The sequence below is a fragment of the Petaurus breviceps genome, unplaced genomic scaffold (genome assembly GCF_028583685.1).
Source record: "Petaurus breviceps papuanus isolate PSGF00001 unplaced genomic scaffold, PetGlider_PUasm1.0 90897, whole genome shotgun sequence".
NCBI classification, from domain to species: domain Eukaryota; kingdom Metazoa; phylum Chordata; class Mammalia; order Diprotodontia; family Petauridae; genus Petaurus; species Petaurus breviceps.
In genome coordinates, this window is record NW_027187374.1 from 1,223,756 (window position 1) to 1,250,243 (window position 26,488).

The 26,488-nt window shown below is 39.0% G+C and overlaps 1 protein-coding gene across 1 annotated transcript in view; it reads left to right on the plus strand.

Annotated features, from left to right (window-relative positions):
* Nucleotides 1-3,667: 3,667 nt before the first annotated feature.
* Nucleotides 3,668-26,488, plus strand: part of PDXK (pyridoxal kinase) — a 92,591-nt gene continuing 69,770 nt past the window's right edge. Inside the window, exon 1 of the mRNA XM_069074835.1 lies at nt 3,668-4,020. Coding sequence (XP_068930936.1) covers nt 3,934-4,020 — 87 coding nt within the window. The 5' untranslated portion in view covers nt 3,668-3,933. The remainder of the gene's footprint in view (nt 4,021-26,488) is intronic.

Sequence of the window (26,488 nt, forward strand, 5' to 3'; positions counted from 1 at the left end):
TGTGTCTGAATACAGATTGAAGGATACTTTTTTCTTACTTTCTTTATGTTTCTTGAGTTTTTTTTTTGGGGGGGGAATGTCTATTTTCTTTCACAATGTGACTAATGTGGAAATATGTTTTGCATGACTACACATGTATAATCTATATTGAATTGTTTCCCTTCTCAAATGAGGGAGTGGGGAGAGAGGAAGGAAGAAAAATAGAATTAGAAGACTATAAAATAGAATTAGAATTCAAAGCTTTAAAAACAAATGTTAAAAATTGTTTTTACATGTAATTGGGAAAAATAAAATACTAAATTAAAAATAAGAGAAGAAAAGAAAAGATGAACAACAACAAAATAAACTAAAATAAACTCTCTAAAATTTCAGAGGAGAAATGGAATTTCAGAGGAAATATGGAACTTAGGAGCCCATAGACTCTGAATGAACTAATTATTATATATATATATATTTTTTTTATTTTATATTTTGCCTTTTGGAGGGCAATTGGGGTTAAGTAAATTGCCCAAAGTTACACGGCTAGTTTTTGTGTGTGTGTGGGTGTTAAGTATCTGAGACAGGAACCTAACTTGGGTCCTCCTGACTCTGGGTCCTGAGCTTTACTCACTGTGCCACCTAGCCACCCCTGAACTAATTATTATAACAGAGTGTTATCCTAGTAATTAGAGTTATGCAAAAATGGAATGACCTGCCTTGGGAGACAGTGGTATTCTCCTTCCTGAAGGTCTTTAAGCAAAATAGAGAATCACTTTTTAGATACAGGTTGGATTAGATTACCTATGAAATTCCTTCTCACTCTAAGATTCAGTGATTCCTTAAATCTATCTGGTGCATCTTACTGGTTTTCTTCCTTGGTAATCTATTGAACAGATATTATGAATCAGTTTATATAGATTCACTGATTCATTTAAAAGTCTCTTCTCAAATTAGTACTTATTTTTCACTGATTTGAATTTAAAGGCTGATTTATGACACCTGGTGGTGTCATAAATCCTATTGTGAATGATAAATCCATTGCTACCCAAATCAAACTCATGACAACCCAAATGGCATATTTCTTGGAATTTGGTGTAATCTTGTGCCAGAATCTGGCTCTACATTAGTGTGACCCTAGAGATTCAGATTTTCCTACGATCTAATTGGCCATGAGGTCATGAAGGCTGTTCACAGAGATTTCTAGTAGAGTCTCAAAAGAAGGAAGAAACTGCAACCAAGGGGTAGAAGTGTTGAGGTTTAGGGTTTAGGGGTGCTTGAGACCCCAAAATACCAATATGCCAGGTCATGCCAAATGAGTTTGATTCAAGTCTTCTCTCAGCCAAATAAAGCAAAGTTTATTAAAGGTTTGCCATAATAGGTAGACTCTTAAGGAGCCTAGGTATCTGTGAAGCTTGTATTGGACAAGTAGGCCAGAATAATCTGACACAGAGTGAGTGTGAGCTAGGTAATTCGCTGCCCCTTCATGGAGGCAAGATGGAGTTTATGTACAGAAAGGTTGTGGGAGGATTTAGGGGTGGTCTAGAAGAGGAGTTTGGGGAGGGTCTTCAGGAGGAGTCAAATGAGGTCAGACTCCAGTAATGAGAGATTAAGGGTGGGAAATAGCTGGAGGCTACCTGGAGATGACAGACAATGGAGGGCTAGGCTAGTTTAAGTGTAACAGATTTGGGTTATAGATATTTTGAGAGGATCAAGGGTGAGAAGTAGCTGGACAATGGAGGGCTGGCTAGTTAGAGTAAGAGATTTGTGTGGAGCTATAATGAAAGGCTTATGGCCTCAGGCAAATGCCTTATCAAATGGGAAGATTTAAGCTGAGTTCAAGGGGTTTCCCAGAGCCTGTCATCAGGACAACCATCAGAAGGACATATGTCTCCATATTGAGGCCAATGTAGACTTTGTAAAATTAAGCATTTTTCATGGGATTTGTGCTTCTTTGCTCTCTTCTTCAAAGACTTCAAAAGTAGAAGCTGTTGCTAAGACAGTAGAGGTCACCCCAATTTAACTTTGTCACTAAGGCAAAGGTGACCAGTGAGTGATGACCCTAGTGGACTAGATTGGCTAAGAAGATCCTGACCCTTGTTTCCCTAAATTCCTTTTATCATGGCTCTTAGCTGGGGAAAAGGCAACTCCCCTTAATTTCAATACCCCTCTGGAGTTTGTTTTACTTATTCCCTGTGAGCAGAGTCAATCCAGGGAAATTCTCTTTCCTGTGGCAGCTGGCTGTACCCAGTCAGCATACACCCACAGTGACTTTTTTTTCCCATTCTTTTGCTACTTTTTTTCTAGTGTCACATAAAATACAATAAATGTTTGCTAACATTTGTTTGTGCGTTAAGTGGGTGATATAAATTGGGAGCCATGAAATCTGGATAATGTGGTAGATTCATCAAAAGTCAGCTCCTGGATAGGGTAGCTGAGCAATGGGCTGTTCTTGGAACCAAGTGAAAAATCAAGGTCAAGGTGAAACACAAGGGCAAATAAAAGCAAAGTAGTTTATACGTTTACAAGCTTAACTTTAATAACCTATACTACAGGCGTGTATGTATGCATGCATACATGCAAAAATACATATGCACATAATACAAATACACACGTGTGCACACATGATGCATGTGTGTATAAAATGCTTTAGCACGTCTGAAAGTCAAGAATGAAAAAAGTAGGATTGTGCTTCAACAACGTTAACAAAAAATTTTTCATATTCTTTGAAATCTGGTGGACTTTGTTTTAATTTTTACAAGACATGTAGATCTCGAATACACATCTTATATAGATCACATTGGTTTCCTAGTACTGAAGTGGAGTAACTGTCTATCGTAGGAGATGGAATAGAATTGGGGGAAAGGGGGAAATAATAAATGAATCTAAAAGATCACAAATAACTTTGTCTGTGGAGGTACAAAGACAAAGCAAAACGGCGATCAGTAACTCTTGATAGAAACCAGCACAGCACTAAAATAACCTGTATAAAGTAATGCTCCTATCCGTTTTTCTTTCTTTGCTCATTCATAAACTACGTACATGTAATTATGAATGTGTCTGGTCCAGGAGGAAGCCCCTGAAATCTGCAAACCAGAGCTTGTGTGGAGGTATTTATGAGCATCCGCAGAGCGGGAGGAGGACCAGCCATTTCAGTGAGAGGTTCCCCACCCCCTCCTCCCCTACTAGTCCTCACATCCCTTCGTTCAAAAGCTGGCTCATGGTTAATGATGTAACAACACAGGCTTAGTGGGAAGCGGGTGGTTTTGCGTTTTCTGGATAGAAACATGCGTGGGGTGTTAATTGCTTTGGGGGGGAGAACACACGAGGGTGACCCGCTGCGTAGTGTGGGTGCGGGACGCGGTACAAACGCAACTGTTGCCCCGACTCCCTCCCCGCCGGCTCCCAAACGTTCTCAAGCTAAGAGGGAATGATGTAAAAAGCAGGAATTAGGTGTCTACGCGGATCGCCTGAGCCGAGCTCCTGAGAGAGGCCCACTGAGCGTGCAGATGCCAACCCTAGAAGCAAGAGGCGGCGGCAACACTTTGACCTTGGCTCTGGCCTACGTCACTCCTGTCAGCAACACCCCCGGTACGGGCCGCCCACCCCGCCTCCCACTCCTAGCTCTGCCCAGCTTGGCCTAGGCTCCTTACTTCCGGCCTGTGCGCTCCGCCCCCCCTGCCCCCGCCCCTCACCCGCCAGGACCCCGCCTCTTCTGCCTCGGTTACAGCTGCTGCGCTCATTGCTTGATTGCTGGTCGGCGTGGTGTGAACGTGGCGGGGATTGCCAGTCTCCAGTACCCTGGACAACCCGCGTCCAAGCCTGCCGGGGCTCTGTCTAGGTGGGCTGCTTGCGTTCTTGCCCCTGACGCCCTGTCTCCTCCTTCCTCATTCAGCCGACCCTAAGCCTCGGGTTCGCCTCTGCTCTCGCTCCCGCTGCCCGGAGAAGGAGACCAGCATGGAGGAAGAGTGCAGGGTCCTGTCCATCCAGAGTCACGTCGTCCGAGGCTATGTAGGCAACCGAGCAGCTACTTTTCCACTGCAAGTAAGGCGTGGGTGGAAGGGCGCGGAGGCTGGAGGAAAGTCTGCGTGGGGAAGGGGAGAAGGGGCTCAGGGTGCGTTCTCCTGAAAGCCGCTATGAATTCAGGGGAGAATTCACTGGTTTTTGGAGAAAATTTGGGAGGCTGCTGGTGGGCGAGTCTGGAGACGCGATTGGGATCCCAAGACCCTCTGCATGTACGAGCAGCCTCCTCTTTCCTTAGGAGTTTATGTAGCTATCTCTTTTGTCTGGGTTTCATTGTCAAGATTGTTAATCTGTTAAGTGGTCAGGGCTTTGGAGGGGAGGTTGGGGCAGGGCAAGGCTTGACACTTAGAAGACCCATTTTATATATACATACACATATATATGTATATGTAGACATGTATATAAGATATAAATACACATACTGTATGTATATGTATAAGAGGTTGAGGCAAGGCTTGACATTTAGAAGACTCATTTTATATATGCATATACGTGTATGTAGATGTAGACATGTATATATACACACGTGCATATTTATATAAAATATAAACACATGTCTGTACATTATAAATACACATGCTATATGTATAAGAGGTTGAGGCAAGGCTTGACATTTAGAAGGCTCGTTTCTATATATGCATATATACATACATGTATATACAAAATATATACATATGTCTACATTATAAATACACATCATTTATGTATGTGTATAGGAGGTTTGGGCATGGCAAGGCTTGACACTTAGACGACTGATATATGTGTATATATACACATACATATGTGTATATGAGAACTCAATCAGGCTGGGGAGGGGTGAAGATAAAGGATAAATTTATTTGCCTGGGCTGCAGTGGTGGGTGTCTCTTAAAATTGACATACCCTCCACAAACAAAAGTAAGCCTTAAAAGGGTGGCTAGATGAGGCAGTGAATAGAGCACCCCCCCACCCCCACCCCCAGAGTCAGGAGGACCTGAGTTCAAATGCAACCTCAGTCACTTAACACTTAGTAGCAGTGTGACCTTGGGCAAGCCACTTAGCTACAATTGCACTGCCTTTCCCTCTCCAAAAAAGACAAAAGACAAAACAAAAGGAAACCATAAAAACCTATGCCCAATTGCAAAGTCCCTCCCCTGTCCCCCCATTGGCTGGCTAATACAAGGTGTACAACTTTCCAATATGCCTACTACACAGTTCTCCTTGATATGTTCTACCTCCCCTTACATACATTATATGACTATTAAAAGGAACCTTAGGGGCGGCCAGGTGGCTCAGCGAGTAAGAGCACCGGCTCTAGTGTCGGGATGACCTGGGGATCAAATCTGGGCTCAGATACTTAGCACCACACCCAGAAATAACTGGCCGTGTAACTTTGAGCAAGTTACTTAACCCCGATTGCTTTAAAAAAAAAAAAATAAAAGGAACCTTTAGGCCTCCTAGAGAAGTTAATATACATAAGCTTATTAAGCAGGAGCATTCCAAGCAAGACTTAACTTTTACTCTACTTATCTGACTTCTAACCTCAAAACAAGATAAAACCAGTTGGATCCTTGCTTTGAACATTATCTTATATGTGAGACTATGACTCATTCCTTATGTCTCCCATTCTGCTGATTGCTATTCTGAACTTATGGAAACAAAGTTCTCTGTTATATCTCTCAATTTCCCTCTTCTGCTAGAACATAATCTAGTACTAATCTATGTTGATAGTGTCCCTGTTTAAATGTCTCTTCTTGGATAGCCATAGGCTAAGAAATTCTCTTAGGTATGCTAATTAGCCTGATGAGTGAAGATGTTTAATTAACATCTTCCTTTGCTTTCTTCTACAATCAATTTATTTTCCTCCATTTGCTGCAAGTCAAAAGACTTTCTGGTATGTATGGATCCCTAGATTTCATAAGTCATGTATTACATAAGTTCTATGGAAACAAAAGTTTTATTTATTCCTTACAACATAGACACATGTCTACACCAATTTACACTCCAGTCAAAAGATACACCCATATATTATAAATACACATCATTATATGAATAAGAGGTTGGGGCAGTGGAAGGTAAGGCTTGACATGATATATATATGTATATGTATGTATATATAACATATATATGCACATATACAAATACATGTACATCTACATTATAAATACACACACATGTATAGGAGGTTGGGGTGAAGCAAGACTTGACACTGAGGAGACTAATTTTATTTATATAGACACATGTACATCTATACTAAGTATACATATTTGCATCTACATACATATATACACACATATGCATGTGTAGATTCATGTGTATATTCATATGTGTTGATGTATATAGGAAGCTGAGGCAGGACAAGGCTAATATCATCTCTGTCCTTAGTTTTCAAGCAGCACTTAGTTCTTGAGCAGATACTTTGTTGTTCAGTCACTTTTCAGTTGGTCTGTCTCTTCATGACCCCATTTGGGATTTTCTTGGCACAGATACTGGAGGGGTTTGCCATTTCCTTCTCCAACTCATTTGACAAATAAGGAAACTAAGGCAAACAGGGTTAAATAACTTGCCCAGAGTTACACAGCTAGTAAGTGTCTGACATCAAGTCTGAACTCAGGTCTTCCTGATTGCAAGGCCAGTCCTACACTATTATATGCATACACACCCCTATTATATGTGTACACACACATACATATGTGCATAGTACATACATACATATCGAGGAGGTTGGGGCAGGCCAAGACTAATAGTATCTTCCCTATATTTAATTCTCAGGGAGCACTTACCAAAACAGATTAAGAATTGGGAAGGCACTAGCTGTGAGGGGAAAAAAAAGCTAGCCATTGCACAAGCAATATAAATTATACATTGCAATGTATGTATATAATCCTGTGTATGATGAGCCCTTTATGGGAGCATGCTTGCAGACCAGAGTTGTGCAGAAAAGGATGATAAAATGTTTGGGAATAAGGATGTTGGAACTGTTTTGGTTTTTTTATTTTGTTGGGAGAGCAGTAGTAGTTCTATAGTAAAAATGCTCTGATAAGCAGCTTATCATAAGCACTTTTTTTGGTGGGGGGGACAAAGTAGAATCTAAGTACTTTTTTTTTTTTATTAAAACCCACTAGGTGTTGATTGAATTAAAACATGTTTATTGTCTTTTTTTTTTTTTTTAAACAGTCAGGAGTAAGTGACTTGGCCCAGGGTCACACTGCTAGTAAGTGTCTAAAGTCATATTTGAACTCAGGTCTTTCAGACTACAGAGCCAATTCTCTATCCACCGTACCACCTAAGTGCCCTAAATTAGGACATGTTTGCAAGGTTCCTACAGAGTGAAAACCTTCGTAAATAGAGATTTTTCCCTTTGTGAAAAGGTTCCTTTTCTTAAATTAGCAGTCATCATTTGCCTTAGGTATTTAGAGAATGGAAATAGGTTTTCATTATAGAGGTTGTCTTTTTTGATTTTATAGTAGATCAAATATTGTTCCTCCTTAGGTGAAATACAAAAAAAGACTTATTTAAAAAAAATACAGATTGAAACAACAAAAAAGTACCTTGTATTGTTTGAAGTTCCCATAGGATAAATCAGAAAAATGTGTTAAAAAGTGAAAAGAAAATGGACACATAGGCCTTACTTTACCACATTCTATCTAGAGACTTAGTCTCTCTGTGAAGCTGCTGTATAATCAAAGGATTTTGGAGAAAATAAACCAATGAAGTACAAGAGGAAAATCCAAATCACGTATTTGGTATAAACATCTAAATCTCTAAGAGTTAATTTTTGTTTTTTGTCTTTTCATGAAGAAGGGAAAGAAGGCAGCATAAAATCAGGTATAGATAGAGGATGAGATAGTGCAAATAACTTGAACACTGTCTTGATCTTGGTTGTTGATTTATCCCAGTGGCATATGCAAAAAAAATAAATAAATTCTAAGATTTTATTAATGATTTCCCTCTACAAAATTCACTGAAATGAAGGAACCTTATTTCTTTAGGTTTCATCCAAAAGCAAATACATACTTTTTTTTAACCTTTGGAATAGGAGACCAGAGGTCAGTTCTAGAGTTGTATGTGGTTTGTTTTCAGGACTTGCATTTTAGATACAGTGCATAGATGGTGCCAAAGTCAACATATTGAATCCATATATTTCCAGGGATGTTACTTTTGATTCTGTTACTGATTTAAAAATATTTTCTTTCTTTTGCTATTTTTATAACTTGTGGTTTTGCTAATTGTTTTCAGTCTTTTAGTATACTTTTAAATTGCCAAATCGAGAGGGCGTAATATTAGAGGTTATGAGAGCACTCCATAACCATGGATAACTAAAGGTTTATATTCAGGATGTACTTGAAAACTGTATTCTTCATCATGATTGTATGGGGTGTGAAGACCCTATCCCAAATTGACTACTCGGAGACCTCAAAGTGAAGGTAGAAAGTTTTATTAGAATCTCTAGAGAAGCCAGCTGTCCAGTCACTGGAATTATGCCGAGAGAGAGGCAGCCAAGGTACAGAAGCTAAAGCTGGGTTAAATAAGCAAGGGTTACATGCCCCTCCCAAACATTAACCTAAGTATTACTAATCTTGGCTCTAATCTTGTTAAATAACATACATAATACATGAGGTCCATTACACAAGCGAAGTAACAACCTCAGAATACTGAACCCCCTTCAGTCTAACCTAGATACATCCTTATCTGGGCCTTAGTACCCCAAGGCCACTGTCTGTTTCCTGATTGATCAAATCCACCTGCTGTTGCCAGCTCCTTCCATTCTCCATTGTTTTATTTTAGTATTATCTAGGAATTCTCTGGGAACTGGAGACTTCTTCCCAAGGCTACTGCCTCAACTTTTCCTAAGGCTTCTGTCTGGTGCTTTTTATCAGTAGTCTTGTTCAGCAATTCTTGCAGTTCTATAGAAACTTAAACCTTTGCTACCTCTCACACTACCATTCCTTTCCCCAAACTAAAAACACCTCTAATTTGGTCTCAATAGTTAATCCAATCAATTGTATTAATACTCAGTAGCTCTTACATTACCTTGAAATACACAATGACTTACATATATATGGGGAAACAATACTGAACTTAGTTACAAAATGCAAGGAAGTGGTAAGAATGTATATATGATATTCAGAATGGGGAAACTTCACTGCAAGTCATTCCACACATGATGATTACAGCAGGAGAAGAAAGGAAAAAAAAAAGAGGTAAAAGTGATCCTGGGGCTTAGTGATGTAGTCTGTGAAGGACAAGGGCCAGGATCAGAGATAAATCATCTCAATGTGGCATAATTTACCAGTGAGAAGTTATTTCAGTATCCTCTTTTGCACCCCCTCCCCAGTCTATCCTGCATACACTGTCACAATAACCTTTCTTGTGCTGATCTGTCATTCCTTTGTGTCTGGTCCTGTCATTCCTTTGCTTAGATATCTTCATTAATTTCCTCTTGCCTACCAAGTTGAGTATCCTTCACCAGACATTGAAGGGACTTCACAATACCACTTTAATGATTCTATGTCTATAGTAGGAACTTAATAAATGTTGAATTGCATAAGTTTAGTGACCAAGCTTATTCTTGAAGGTGGGAAAATGCACTTTTCTCCCTGTTTTGCAAAGGTGGGAAGGGGAGAGGTTCTTATAGATGTGGAATATTGAGTATACTATCTGATTTAAATGTTAGGGTACTTTTGCTGAATTGCTATTTTTTCTCTCCTTTATTCTTTGTTACGAGAGGATTCAGCAGGGGTGGGTATATTTGGAAATGTTAAGTCATTTTTCAGTTCTGTCTGCCTCTATGATGCTATATGGGGTTTTCTTGACAGAGATACATTTTCTTCTCTAGCTCATTTGACAGATGAGGAAACTGAGGCAAACAGGGTTAAGTGACTTGTCTAGGGTCACATAGCTAATAAGTGTCTGAGGCTGGATTTGATCTCATGAAGAATAGTCTTCTTGATTCCAGGCCCATTGCTCTATCCACTGCAATACCTAAGTGCCCCCATAAGCATTTGTTGTTATTTGGTCATTTCAGTTGTGTCCAACTCTTCTGGGACCCCATTTTAGGGTTTTCTTGGCAAAGATACTGGAATGGTTTGCCATTTCCTTCTCCAGCTCATTTTTTTGACAGATAAAGAACTGAGACCAACAGGGTTGAGTGATTTACCCAGGGTCACATAGCTAGTAGGTGTCTGAGGCTGGATTTGAACTAAGGTCTTCCTGACTCCAGGCCTGGTACTCTATCCACTGTGCTACTGAACTGCTCAAAGGCAAACTTTTCATTTTTAATAACTAACCTTGTGTTTTCCTTCATTCCTTCAATAGCCCACATTATGGGTGCTTCCATTTTTTTTTTAAGCAATGTTTTAATTGGGAATTCTAGCACCTGGGGCAGATTTAGTTAGGGAGGGGAACAGGAGGGAGAAAAATCCTAGGACACTGAACCAATATATACCCCACCATCATTGTCAATGATTCCATGTGTCATGGATCCCCAATTTAGATGGCACAGAGACTGGGTGCAATTATGCCATTGTGGTGGTAGGAGAAGATACCTTGGGAAGAGGATGGTGTGGGTCTTGGACAGCACATTTCCTTCCTTCAGGGTGCTAAAATCAGGTAAGTGGAAAGAGACTGTATTTGTTCCCTGAGGTGGTCCTCTGTGTCTCATGGTCCTCCACTGGCCCTGTACCATCAGCTGTAGGAAAAAAGCACCAACGCCATATGACAAAACCCTGGAATAAAAGCCTAGTGGCCCCATGCTAGATGCAGTTCTTTATGTTAGTAACTGTGTCAGACATAGAGTACTGATAAAAAGGCTTGATGAATTAGGTTGACATTACCTGAACACCTGACTACTGAACCAGATTGCAGTGTAATTGGCACATGTTTAATAAAACACAGTACAACCTAGGTCAAGTTAATTTGTGGTTTTCTATGTCAGTATGCAGCTAGCAGGGGGATAACATGCAAATAGCTACATATAAACATACTATATATACTGGATATATACTAGTGCCTTCTTTAAGGGAAGACAGTAAGATTAAGAAAAGCCAGGAAGTCTTCTTCTAGAGGATGAGATCTTTAACTGTGACTTGAAGGAAGCCAAGAGCAGAAGTTGAGAAGTTCGGTCCAGACTTGGGTGACATACATTGAAATTGCTCAGCGTCTGTAGATAGAGTGTCAGGATTTTCCATCACTTGCTCTGCTTGGTTGTTGCTAATTTCCCCAGGGTAATCTTATCACCTCAAATCTCATGGTCATGGAAATAACACAGTTTTGATACTCTGATTAAAGGGCTGGAGCATGAAGCTGGAACCTCTTCCCAAAGCTCAGAGTTCAGAACTTTCCAGTTTTCCATTAGTTCTTCTGAATTTGGATTAAGAGATATCATTGTAGAGTGCCCCCCCCTCTCCCAGCATCATACTCCTATGTGTAATACTTTCTAATGGTCTCCCTTCCCTCCCTTTTCAGCTTCTTTTTTGTATTTTTTCTTCCCCCTCTCAGATTGTAAGCTCTTTGGGGACAGAGACTGTTTTTTTTTTTTAATTGTATCTCTTAGCACAGTGCTTGGCACATAGTAGGTGCTTAATGTCTATTGGCAGGGACGATGACAAGGACCATACAGTAGGTTAATGGCAATGTCTGAGAGTTGTTATGAAGGTAAAAATGACAGGACTTGGCAAACTGATTGGGGGAGTGGAGGATAATACTAGATTGCAAGCCTGGTGACTGGGAGGAATGAGACTGGAGGTCAGCAGAATAGTGATAAGAGCTGGACAAATCTGAAAATCATCTATATAAAGATGTTAATTGAATCCATGTGACCTGGGGAGATCACTAAGAAAAATAATAGAGGGAAAAAGAAGAGGGCCCAGGATAGAGCCGTGGAGAACACCCATTCCTTAAGTGGTCTTGACCTGAATGACCATCCAGCAGAGGAGACTGAGAGTAGTCCAACAAGTAGGAGAACCAGGAGAGAACAGTGCTATGCAAACAGAGAGAAGAGAGTGTCAAGAAGAGGCTGCATTGAGATCAAGAAGATTGAAAATTATGCAACCAAGATGAGAAGGAAAGCAGAAAGCTGGGAAAAAAATTTTTTTTATAGCCAGCATCTCAGATAAAAGGTCTTTTTTCTCAAATATATAGAGAACTGAGTCAAATTTATAAGAATAAAAGTCATTCCCCAATTGATAAATGGTCAAAGGATATAAACAGGCATTTTTCAATGAAGTAATCAAAGCTGTCTGTAGTCATATCAGAAATGCTCTAAATCACTATTGATGCGAGAAATGTAAATCAAAACAACGCTGGGGTACCACCTCACACCTATCAGACTTGACAAAAAGGAAAAATGATAAATGTTGGAAAGGATGTGGGAAAATTGGGACACGAATACACATTAGTGAAGTTGTGAATGGATCCAACCATTCTGGAAAGCAATTTGAAACTATGCCTAAAGGACAATCAAACTGTGCATACCCTTTGATCCAGCAATACCATTACCACATCTGTATCCCAAAGAGATCATAAAAAAGGGAAAAGGAATACACATACAAAAATATTTCTAGCAGGTCTTTTTGTGGTGGCAAAGAATTGGAAAAGATGGGATGCATATCAATTGGAATGGTTGAACAAGTTGTGGTATATGAATGTGATTGGAATACTGTTGTGCTATAAAAAATGATGAGCCTATCAATTTAAGAAAAACTTGGAAAGACAGACTGATGCAAAGTGAAATGAGTAGAACTAGGAGAACATTGTGCACAGTAACAGCAACATTGTTTAATGATCACCTTTGATTGACTTAGTTCTTCTTAGCAATACAGTGATCTAAGACAATTCCAAAAGATTCATGTTGGAAATATCCATATCCAGAGAAAGAATTGTTGGAGTCTGAATGCAAATAGAAGCATACTATTTTCACTTCATTTTTTTCATGTTTTTTTCCTTTTGTTCTACTAATATGGAAATATGTCTTACGTGATTGCCCATATATAACCTGTATCAAATTGCTTACTCTCTTAGAGAGAGGAGGGAGAAGAAGATGCAGGGAGGAAATTTAGAGCTCAAAATTTTATTTAAAATGAAGGTTAAGGGGTGGCCAGGAGGCTCGGCGAGTAAGAGCACTGGCTCCAGTGTTGGGATGACCTGGAGATCGAATCCTGGGCTCAGACACTCAGCACCACACCCAGAAATAACTGGCCATGTAACCTTGAGCAAGTTACTTAACCCTGATTGCTTAAAAAAAAAATGAAAGTTAAAAATTATCTTTGCATGTCATTGGAAAAAATATTCAAAATTTTAAAGGAGGATGAAAATTTAGAAGACCATCAGATTTGGCAATAAAGAGATCATTGATCACTTTGGAGAAAGCAGTTTTAGTTGAATGATCAGAAACCAGACTGCAGAGAGTTAAGAAGAGAATGAGAGGAAAGCTAGTGGAAGCACCAATTGTCTTTTCAAGAGGCTGTTAGCCAGGAAAGAGAGAAGAGACATAGGATGGTAATTAGAGGCTATAGATGTATCAAGTGAGAATGTGGGAGACACAGGTTTGTTTTAGGATTAGGGAGGCAGGCAATAAACAAGGAGAGATTGAAGATTAGTGAGTGAACAACAATGACATTAGGAGAAATCTGCTGGAGATCATGAGATAGAACAGGATCACTTGTACTATAGGGAGGGATTTGCCTTAGCCAAGAAGGACTACTTCTTTATGTTAGGTGGGTGAAGGAGGAAATAGTAGCAGAAGACTTCTGAGTAATATGAAATGAGGAAGAAGGAGAAAGAGGCAGACGGTCTCAGTTTTTTCAGTGAAATATATGGCAAAGTTCTCAGTTGAGAGGGTGGGGGAGGAAGAGCTACAGCAGGAAAGTTTGGGGGTGAGGAGCCTGGGAGAGAGTTGAAGGGTAGAGGGTTCAGAGTCATGGTTTTTTGTTTTGTTTGTTTGTTTTTACTTCCAATATTTTTAGTTGTTTGTGTCACAGTCATTTCATCTTAGGTGCAGATGACCCCTTCCCTCTCCCCCTACAGCAATAAAAACAAAGGCACTTCCCTCGGAAATGCTGCCTGGACAGGGCTTCTCAGAGCACTCAGTTTCCAGTGGTGAAGAGATCAGGTTGAGGCTGAACAGGCTGTGTGTTGTGAGGCAGGGGGAAGGCCTTGCAGACAAGGCCAAGAAGACCCAAAAGGGGGATAGAAGCTGGTGGTCACAGAGGTTTGCAGTTTTGCAAAGACAGCCTACAGGCACGTTCCTGTGGGCTGCCAAGTAGTGTCAAGACTCCCTAAGAGAAGATCTGGTAGAAATCCCACTATTTTAGGACTGTCATGGCTTTGATTCCACTAGTGACTTAGCTGGGGACAGGAAGGGGGTGGAACTGGAGATTTTATGAACCTGCAGTGTTTTACAGAATGCTGCTGGATATTGAGTCCTACTCACCCGAAAACTGTTCAAGGAGACCCCCAGTGGCTTGGATTCCTGTTCAGTCAGTGCTGTAAATAGACAACTGTTAGGGAGCTCATCTGAGAAGCTGAAAGGAAGAGAGGAGTCTGGTCAGAATTGCCCACTCCTAAACTGCCATAGCCCGTTACCATCTGCTATTTGGCAGAGCCTTTACAGATGAAAGATCTAGACAAGGAGTGGTCCTCAGATCTGGTTTTGAGGACCCCTAGGAGACCGCTTCCTGTTTGGAAAAAGTTGTCAGAATGATAAACTGGAAAACTTTCAAATATAATAACTTATACTCTCCCAAAGGTTCCCTTGTATGAGGACAAGTGCTTGTGGCAGTTTGAGTGGGAGAGAGAGTGTTAACAAGGCACTGAACTCTTTGAGGGAGGAAGAAAAGTGTGCCTGAAGGACAAGAATTACCAGAATCTTATTTGAATGATGATTAAGGATTAAGTGATAAAGCCTGGAAATGGTTATGTGGAGCAGAGAGTATTTATACTCCCTCCAGCTTGACCAATGAATTGGGAGTATGAATGAAGCATGGCAAGGAAGCTCAGTTTAGGATTGGGCTAAACCTCAGTGGGTTTAAAAAGATGAAGAAAGCAAGGAAGGAAAAGGGTTAAAATGAAAGCTAGTTTGTTATCTCTTGAGCAGGCTGTCTAGAAAGAACAATGGAAGGAGTGGGAAGATTTAGAATAGTTTCGAGATTGGATTGAAAAGAATGAGAATGAGAATAGTGGAATGGTTGATAGTGAATGGAGAGTGGGATTTGAACAGTGGTATGGAGTAGTGGCTCAGAATCACAGGGCAAGATGGGCTGTTGAGAGTTCATCATTGAGGAAGATGTTAAATTACAGATACGTTACTGATCCATCTCTGTAGAGGAAATTTCCCCACCAAAAATCATCAGCTACATAGTGCAAGCACCCTTGTAAACCTTCCAGAACCTGGAGGAGAGGGAGCCATATCGCCTTTTCTGCTCACTCTGCTGTACCAAATAACCTAATAATTTTCTTTCTAAAACTATCTCAGATTTTGGGGTTCTTGTGAATAACACTACACTACTTGATGCTTATGTATTTGTTTTGATATTTGTGCCTTTAAGTATAGTATAATTTCCATGCTCATTTCTTTTTTATCATGTCTTATCTGAAATAATAACTGCTACCCAGAATAGGCAGTTTTCTTTCTTTCTTTCTTTTTTTTTTTTTAAAGCAATTGAGGTTAAGTAACTTGCTCATGGTTACAAAACCACTTACTTTTGTGTGGGAGTTAAGTATCTGAGGCCAGAACCGATCCCATGTTTCCTGACTCTGGGGCCAGGGCTCTTACTCACTACACCTGGCTGCCCCAATAGGCAGTTTTCTAAGGAAGATAAACCAAACTGTCAATAGCCCTTTGAAAAAATCCTGTGGGGGCAGAGCCAAGATGGCAGAATAAAGACAGGGTATTCACCTAAGCTTCCCCAAATTCCCCTCCAAACAATTTTAAACAAATTCTGGAGTGGCAGGATCAACAAAAGGTCAGGGTAAAACAATTTTCCAGTTTAATACAACTTAGAAGGTCAGCAAGAAAGGTTTGTCTCATCAGGGTGAGAGTGGAGTGCAGGCTTGGTACATGGCAAACCAAGCAGCAGACCCTGGTGACAGAGGCTTCCAGAATTCTAAGCCACAGACAGTAAGGGAATCAAATAACCCGTCAAGAGATTACAGGGGACTCTTTGGGTGCAAGACTATTGTTCATAGGAAGTTCTGAGTCAGTCCCAGGACAAGGAGGAACACCAGCACACTAGCCCCTGCAGCTAGAGGGGTACAGAGGCCCTGGTCATACTTCCAGGGTAGAAAAGAATGATTGTGGCTGATTACAGACTACAGCACAGGATAGGAGAGCAGTGACCATACCTCTCCTTGGATCATACTACCTTGAAAAAAAGAATTCCTTAAAAATTAGAATTGGGCAAATGGGAGCTAATGACTACATGAGACATCCAGAAACAAACAAAATCAAAAAGAATACAAAAAAAGAAGAAAATATTAGCTATCTCATTGAAAGAACTGACCTGGAGACCAGATCCAGGAGAGATAATTTAAGAATTATTAGACTACCTGAAAGTCATGAAAAAAAAAAGAGCCTAAGCATAGTACTTCAAGAGACTAGCAAGGAAAACTGCCCTGATAGCCTAGAATAAAATAGAAATTGAAAGAATTCACTGATCCCTTCTTAAAAGAGATCTCAAAATGAAAACTCCCAGGAACATTATAGTTGTATTCCAGAGCTCCCAGGTCAAGGAGAAAATATTGCAAACAACCAGAAAGAAACAATTCAAATGTTATGGACAACAATCAGTATAACACAAGATTTAGCAGCTAAAAGGATCAGAGGGCTTGGAATGTGATATTCAAGGATGACCTATCCAGCAAAAATGAATATAATCCTTCAGGGGAAAAAGAAAAGATATTTAATGAGACAGATGATTTTCAAGCATTCCTGATTAAAAGTCCAGAACTGAATAGAAAATTTGACTTTCAAATACAACTCAAGAAAAGCAAAAAAAAAAGTAAACAGGAAAGAAATCATAAGAGATTCAGTATCGTTACTCTTAACATTTCTATATGGGAAGGTGATACTTGTAACTCCTAAGAACTTTATAATTATTAGGGCAGTTAGAAGGATGAAGAGTATACATAGACAGGGCATGAGTATGACTTGACTATGCTAGGATGATTTTAAAAAAACTAAAATGAAGGGTGACAAAGATGGATGGACTAGGAAAAGGGGAAGGGAGAAGCGGAATGGGGTAAATTAGTTCACATAAAAAGGATGAGAAAGAAAGCTTTTACAGTGGAGGGGAAATGGGGGTAGATGGGCAATGCTTAAATCATGCTCTCATTGGAATTGGTTCAAAGAGGGGAGAATATACACACTCAGTTGGGGAGAAATCTGTCTTATCCTATAGAGAAGTAGAAGTGGTGCAGTCTAATAACAGGGAGGGCAGATGGGGGAGACAGTGAACAGAAGCAAAACACTTTTGAGGAGGGACAGAGTGAAAGGAGAGAAAAGGATAAATGGGGGTAAATAGGATGGAGAGAAATAAACAATAATCTTGACTGTAAATGTGAATGGCACGAACTCACCCATGAAACAGAAGTGGATAGCAGAATATATTAAAAACCAGAATCCAATAATATGTTGTTTACAAGAAACACACTTGAAGTAGTTAAAATAAGGGTCTGGAATAGAATCTGTTCTCTTCAGCTGAAGAAAAAAAAAAAGGAAGAGTAGCAATTGTTAACAGGATTTTTACTGAGCCAGTCTTTAACCCTGGAATGATGAAACAGCAAGCCAGAGACAAAGTGCCAGTAATCAGGTAGAGGTTTAATTAGTTTCGTTATGAGAAACATTTGCAAATCAGGAATTCTCCTGATCAGAATTTTACCTTGCTGTAGTAAAGGCAGAGATTGTATACATAAATCACAAGGGAGGAAGTAGGGGGAAGGTGGATTACAAATAATTGTTTCCCAGGGTCAGAGTGGTTTCCCATGACAAGCCCACAAGACAGGTGTTCTGGAGTTCTGTGAAAACAGTATTATTTCAGGTGCTTGGGGGTTGTTACTTAGTGGGTCACAGGACCAGAGTTCTGTTACAGGAACAGGTTCTACAATCTTTCATTTGCTTCATAAGGTACACAGGCACAAGAATGCAATGATTGTGAGAGTGTTGTCAAGGTTTGATTGATCATTTCAAGCTGCATTGTGAGCTTTTGACTCACAAACCAGAAGAGGCAGTTCTGAAAAATCTAAATTGTTAGTATACTTATTACACATATCATATTAATTCCTATGAAAATCATAATTCCCTTTACAAAATCATGATCTCAGACAAAGCAAAATCAAAAATAGATCTAATTAAAAGAGAAACAGATTTTGCCAAAAGATAAGAGACATAGACAATGAAGCAGTAGCAATATTAAAACATACACAAATGGCATAACATCCAAATTATTTTTTAGATTTTTTTCTTTGATAGCATTTTATTTTTCTCCCAATTTTATGTAAAGACAATTTTAACATTCTTTTTCTTTTAACAAATTTTTGAGTTCTAAATTTTTCTCCCTCCTCCCTCCCCTCCCTTGTCCTAAAAGAGTAAGCAACTTGATATAGGTTATATATGTAGCATCCAAATTCTTAAAGGAAAAGTTAAATGACTTACAGGAGGAAATAAAACTATACTAGTAGAAGACCATAACTTTTCCCCTTCAGAACTAGATAAATCTAACCAAAAAATAAACAAGAAGGTAATGGGGATAAATAGAATTTTAGAAAAGTTAGATATGATAGACCTGTGGAGAAAACTGAATGGAAATAGAAAGAAATATATCTTTTTTTTCATCAGTAAAAGTTGATCATGTATTAGGACATAAAAAAAAAACTTCACAATCAAATGCATCCTTTTCAGACCACAATGCAATAAAAAAAAATCACATACCAAAAGGGTTTCAGGAAACAATTCTAAATTAATTGGAAAGTAACCTAATCCTAAAGAATGAGTGAGTCAAAGAACAAATCATAGAAGCAATTAATTTCATTAAAGAGAATGATAACGATTAGAGGGGCTTGGAGCCAAGATGGCAGAGTAGAAGCAGGACCTCTGTACGGCTCCAGCTTCCACCTTCCCCAATCCATGTAAAAAGGGGACGCTGAACAAACTTTGGAGCTGCAGAACTCACAAAATGACACACAGAAGTTAACATCCTGCTGAGGACAGCCCAGCAGGCCGGCAGGAATTGGCCAGCACAGCACTCTGGGAGCTGAGGCCAGGCCCACATGGCCAGAGGTTTTACCCCAGGGCAGGCCTGACTAGCCACAGGCTGGAGGGATTCCAGATCACCAGCAGCTGGGGCTATCCAGAATTATCAACACATAGATGTGAAGGACGAACTGAGAGGTCAGTCAGTGTAGTGTGGACTTTGGGACCCAATAGGTAGGAGTGCATCGGCTTTTGCGCCCAGGGTGAGAAGCTGCTGAGACACCTGGCACAGCCAGCACCACGTGGCAGCTTCAACTCCTGGCCTGCAGAGTGTAGGGGAACCAAGTGACCAGTCTGAGGGGTCATCGCTCTTGCTTTAACCTGCCTGCATATGAAATGCAATCTAGGGTGGAGGTCCTGGGGTGTGTGACCAGCTTGCCAGAGTGTGTGGAGGCTTCAGAGAGGGCACCCAACTAATACCTCTGGCAGCTGAGAAAACCCCAGCGTTTGGGACGAAAGCTCCCCGTCTGGTGGCAGAGTCCTACTGTGGCAAAAAGCCCAGGGACCAAGTGACTGAGGGGTGACATGACCAGGCAAAGGAAACAAAGCAAACAGAAGATTCCAACATTAGACTCCTATTTTGGGGACAAAAAGGAGCAAAGCATGGAACAGGAGGGAGACAGTGAAGTCAGAACGCCTGCACCAAAAGCTTCAAAGGAAAATATGAGCTGGTTACAGGCCATAGAGGACCTTAAGAAGCAGATAAGAGTAGTGGAGGAAAAATTGGGAAGAGAAATTAGAACGATGCAAGAAAATTATGAAATGAGAGTCAACACCTGACTCAGGAAAATTACACCTTAAAAAACAGACTAACTCAATTGGCAAAAAGACTCAAAAAGGCAATGAGGAGAGGAATGCCTTAAAAAGCTGAATTTCCCAGATGGAAAAAGAATCTCAAAAGCACAATGAGGAGAATCATTCCCTCAGATTTAGAATGGAGTAAAGGGAAGTTAGTGACTTTATGAGAAATCAAGATGCTGTTAACCAGATCCAAACAAATGAAAGAATAGAAGGCAATGTGAAATATCTCATGGGAAAAACCACTGACCTGGAAAATAGATCCAGGACAGATAATTTAAAAATTATTGAATTACCTGAAAGCCATGATCAAAGAAAGAACCTAGAAATCATCTTCCAACAAATTCTCAAGGAAAATTGCCCTGATATTTTAGAACCAGAAGGCAAAATAGAGGTTGAAAGAATCTACCGTTCACCTCCTGAAAAAAATCCCAAAAAGAAAACTCCTAGGAATATTATATCCAGGTTCTGGAATTCCCAGATCAAGGAGAGAATATTACAAGCAGCCAGGAAGAAACAATTTGAATATTGTGGAAACACAGTCAGGATAACCCAGGATCTGGCAGCTTCTACACTGAGGGATTGAAGGGCTTGGAATATGATATTCTGGAGCACAGAGGAGCTGGAATTAAAACCAAGAATCACCTACCCAGCAAAACTGAGTATCATGTTTCAGGGGAAAATATGGTCATTCAGTGGAATAGAGGACTTTCAAGCATTTTTGATGAAAAAACCAGAGTTGAATAGAAAATTTGACATTCAGATACAAGAAGCAAGAGAAGCATGAGAAGGTAAACAGGGAAAAGAAGTCATAAGCCATAAGAAAGTTGAACTATTAACATTCCTACATGGAGAAATGATCATTGTAAGTGATGAAACTTTTCGCAGTATGAAAATAGTTGAAGGGAATAGAAACATATATATGTCTATATTGGAGGGTATACGGGCGTATGAATACATATATGTTTACAGGTATACATAGAGGGCACAGGACAAAGTTAATAGGAAGGGATGATACTTAGATGAAATTAAGAGGTGAGAGAGGAATATAATGAGAGGAGATGGAGAGAGACAGAATGGGGTAAACTATTTTATATAGAAGAGACAAGGAAAAATGGTTACAATGAAGGGGAAGAATAGGAAGGCAAAAGGGAAAGGGTCAACCTTATTCTCATTGAATTTGGCTCAGGGAGGGAATGACATACACACTAAATAGGGTATCTCACCCTACAGGAGAATAGGGGGGAAGGAAGGGAGGGCAGGCTGGGGGGAGGGAAGTTGGAAGCATTCACTTTTGAAAAGGGATGGGATCAAAGTAGAGAATAGAACAAGTGGGTGGTGGGATAGGAGGGAGAATAATATAGTCAATCTTTTACAATATATCTTCTATGTTAATGTTTTGCATTAGCTACACAGGTACAACCTATACTGAACTGCTTATCTTCCCAGTAAGGGTGGGTGACAAGGGAGGAAGAGAATTAAATCTGGAATTCAAAGTTTTAAAAACAAATGTTTAAAATTATATATACTATTATTAATACTACTTTACATGTAAATGGGAAAGAAGATACACAGGCACTGGGGCAAAGACGTCCACTATGCCCTACTTGAAAAAGTAGAAGAGGTTATGGGAGAAGATGTGGGAGAGAGCAGAATAGAGGAAGGGATATCCTGTGGGATTGCTATTTTGGGGTGGTGGGTAGGGGGAAAACGGGGAGAAAATTTGTAACTGAAAATCTGGCGGAAATCAGTGTTGTAAATCAGAAGTTTATAAAACATTTGAAAAATGAAAAAAATTTTAAAAAAATAAATAAAATCTGATTAGATAAAAAAAGAGAATGATAACAATGAGACAATATACTAAAATTTATGGTAGTGTAATTCTTAGAAGAAAGTTATATCTCTCTATTAACATCAGTCAAATGGAGAGCAGAACAATATATTGGGCATACAACTGAAAAAAAACAGAAAAAGAACAAATTAAAAACCCCCAATTAAACACCAAATTGGAAATCCAAAAATCAAAGGAGTGATTTATAAAATTGAATGTCAGAAAACCATTGAACTGGTAAATAAAACTAGGAGCTGGTTTTATGAAAAATAAAATAGATCAGCCATTGACTAATTTGATTTAAAAAAGAAAACCAGATTGTCAGTATCAGAAATGAAATAGGAAATATTTTTTCTAATTATATGCTACTAAATCTGACAATCTAAGTGAAATGAATAATTATTTATAAAAATATAAATTGCCCAGACAAGCAGGATATGAAATAGAATACTTAAATTATCCCACCTTAGAAAAAGAAATTGAATAAGCTGTCATTGAGCTCCTAAGAAAAAATCCCCAGGACCAGATAGATTCACAAGTAAATTCTACCAAATATTTAAAGAACATTAATTCCAATAGTATACAAACTATTTGGAAAAAATAGGCAAAGGAGCCCTACCATATTCCTTCTACAACACAAATATGATGCTAATACCTAAACCTGGAAGAGTAAAAACAGAGAAAGAAAATCATAGACTAATTTCCCTAGTGAGTATTAATACAAAAATATTAAATAAAAAACTAGCCAGGAGATTGTAGCAATATATCACAAAGATCATACATGATGACCAGGTGGGATTTATACTAGGAATACAGTACTGGTTCAGTATTAGGAAAACTATTCTCATAATTGACCATATCAATAACAAAACCAACAAAGTCTTATGATTATCTCATGAGATACAGAAAAGGTTTTTTGATAAATTACAACACTTATTCCTGTTAGATTGAATGGAACTTTCCTTAAAATGATAAGTTTTATCTATTTAAAGCATTATCTGTAACAGTGATAAACTAGAAGCCTTTCCAGTAAGATCAGGGGTGGAGCAAGGATGCCCATCTTCACCACTGTTATTCATTATTTCATTATTGTTCCAGAACTGCTAGCTATAGCAATGAGACAAGAAAAAGAAATTGAAGGAATTAGAATAGGCAGTGAGGGAACAAAATTATTGCTCTTTGTCAATGATATGATAGCATACTTAAGAGAATCCTAGAGAATTAACTAAAAAACTAGTTGAAATAATTAACAATTTCAGCAAAGTTGCAGGACATAAAATAAACCCCCAAAAAATCACCAGCGTTTCTATATATTACCAACAAAGTCCAGTAGCAAGAGACAGAAAGACAATTTCCATTTAAAATTTCTATAGATAATATGAGTAGACTGAAATGAGTCTTACCTGCCAAGACAAACCCACGAATGACATGAAAAAAATTACAAAACACTTCACACAAAGCCAGATCTAAACAGTTAGAGAAATATTAATTGCTAATGGTAGATTGAACCAATATAATAAAAACGACAATTCAACCTAAATTGATTAACTTATTCAGTGCCAGATAAACTACCAAAAAATATTTTATAGAGCTAGAAAAAATAATAATATTCAAATGATATAAAAGGAAAATGACAAATGTTTGGGGGATTGTCTGAAAAGGGATACGTTAATGAATTGTTTTTGGAGCTTTTATATCCCATAATAGAGAAGTGACAATTAAAGCATCTTTGATATTCCACATCACACGGATCAACTTGGCAAAGATGACATAATGGATAATGACAAATGTTGGAAAAAGAGGCATATTAATGTATTGTTGAAGCTGTGAATTCTAGTCATTGCGAAAAGCAATTTTGAACTATATAAATAGGCACACATATCATGTATGTATATATGTATGTGTGTGTATGTTACATGTGTGTACACACATACATATTTAAAGCAGATAGGTGGAGTAGTGGTAGAGTGCTGGGCCTGAAACTGAACTTATTATCTGGCTTCAGACATTCACTAGCTATGAAACCTTGGAAAAGTAATCTAATCTTTCTTTGCCTTGTTTCCTCATATATAAAATGAAAATGATAACAGCACCTACCCCGTGGTTGTTATAAGGATCAAATGACATAATCTTTGCAGAACCCAGTGCCTAGAACATAGAAGGTACTATATGTTAGTTATTGAGTCAGAAACATTTATTAAGCACCTACATTCCAAGCACTGTGCAGAGTCCTGGGAATACAAAAAGAAGCAAAAGATAGCCCCTGACCCCAAAGGAGCTTATTGTATAATGGAAGAGACAGCATGCTAATAAATATATAAAAAGTAAGCTATGTTCAAGATAAATGAGATATAATCACGAGAAGGCAGGTAGTAGAATTTAGTAGTATTGGGGAAAGTTTCCAGTAAAAGATGGGATTTTAACATTTAGTGAATAAATGCTTTTATTATTTTTATATCCAAAATGTTATTCAACTGGCATACTTACTGCTTGGTCTGTACCCCAGAGAGATAAGAAAAAGGAAAAGGACTCATATGTACAAAAACATTTATAGTAGCTCTTTATGTGGTATCCAAGAACTGGAAACCAAGGGGATATCCATCGTTGGGGAATAGCTGAACAAATTTTGGTATATACTGTGTTTCCCCGATAATAAGACACTGTCTTATTATTATTTTTTTTTTTTGGACAGAAAAACACCAGAGGGCTTATTTTCAGGGGAGAGCTTAAATGAACATTGACAGCAATTTTAATAAACAGGTAAATGTGAACAAAAAAATGTACCAGCAAGCAAATCACTGGGGAAGAACAGGATGATGCGCTCACTGCTGCAGCTCTGATTGGATGCAGCTCGGAGCGCGGCGTGCGTTTCACCCGGGGGGGGGGGGACGGTGCATACAGAGGGTACCGTAATGTAGCGTGTAGATATATTGTAAAAGACTGACTATATTTCCTTCCCTCCTATCCCACCCCCCACCCATTCTATTCTCTACTTTGATCCCGTCCCTTTTCAAAAGTGGGTGCTTCTAACTTCCCTTCCCCCCAGCCTGCCATCATCGCCCCTCTCATCCCCTTCCCCCCCTACTCTCCTGGAGGGTGAGATACCCTATTTAGTGTGTATTTCACTCCCTCCTCAAGCCAAATTCAATGGGAATAAGGTTGACCCATTCCCTTTTGCCTTCCTATTCTTCCCCTCCATTGTAACCATTTTCCCTTTCCTCTTCTGTATGAGATAGTTTACCCCATTCTGTCTCTCCCCATCTCCTCTCATTATATTCCTCTCTCACCTCTTAATTTCACCTTTTAAGTCTCATCCCTTCCTGTTAAATTGGTCATGTGCCCTCTATGTATACCTGTAAATATATATATGCACATTCACATATGTATTCATATATACCCTCATATATAAACATATTTATATTTCTATTCCCTTCAACTATTTTCATGCTGAGAAAAGTTTCATAAGTTACAATTATTGTTTTTCCATGTAGGAATGTTAATAGTTCAACTTTGATAAGTTCCTTATGATTTCTTTTCCCTGTTTGCCTTCTCATGCTTCTCTTGCTTCTTGTATCTGAATGTCAAATTTTCTATTCAACTCTGGTTTTTTCATCAAGAATGCTTGAAAGTCCTCCATTCCCCTGAATGACCATATTTTCCCCTGAAACATGATACTCAGTTTTGCTGAGTAGGTGACTCTTGGTTTTATTCCCAGCTTTTTTGACCTCCGGAATATCGTATTCCAAGCTGCCAGATCCTGGGTTATCCTGATTGTGTTTCCACAATATTCAAAGTGTTTCTTCCTGGCTGTTTGTAATATTCTCTCCTTAATCTGGGAATTTCAGAACCTGGCTGTAATATTCCTAGGAGTTTTCTTTTTGGGATCTTTTTCAGGAGGTGATTGGTGGATTCTTTCAACCTCTATTTTGCCCTCTGGTACTAAAACATCAGGGCAGTTTTCTTTGAGAACTTCCTGGAGGATGATTTCTAGGTTCTTACTTTGGTCATGGCTTTCAGGTAGTCCAATAATTTTTAAATTATCTCTCCTGGATATATTTTCCAGGTCAGTGGTTTTTCCCATGAGATATTTCACAGTGCCTCCTATTCTTTCATTTGTTTGGATCTGTTTAACAGCATCTTGATTTCTCATAAAGTCATTAGCTTCCATTTGCTCCAATCTAATTCTGAAGCCATGATTCTCCTCATTGAGCTTTTGAGATTATTTTTCCATCTGGCAAATTCAACTTTTTAAGGCATTCTTCTCCTCATTGCCTTTTTGAGCCTCCTTTGCCATTTGAGTCAGTCTGTTTTTTAAGGTATTGTTTTCCTCAGTCAGGCTATCGACTCTCATTTCATAATTTTCTTGCATTGTTCTCATTTTTTTCCCCAATTTTTCCTCCACTTCTCTTATCTGCTTCTTAAGGTCCTCTATGGCCTGTAACCAGCTTGTATTTTCCTTTGAAGCTTTTGTTGCAGGAGTTCTGACTTCACTGTTTTCCTCCTGTTCTATGCTTTGCTCCTTTTTGTCCCTGAAATAGGAATGTAATGTTGGAATCTTCTGTCTGCTTTGTTTCCTTTGCCTGCTCATTTTACCACTCAATTACTTGACTTTTGGGCTTTTTTCCACAGTAGGA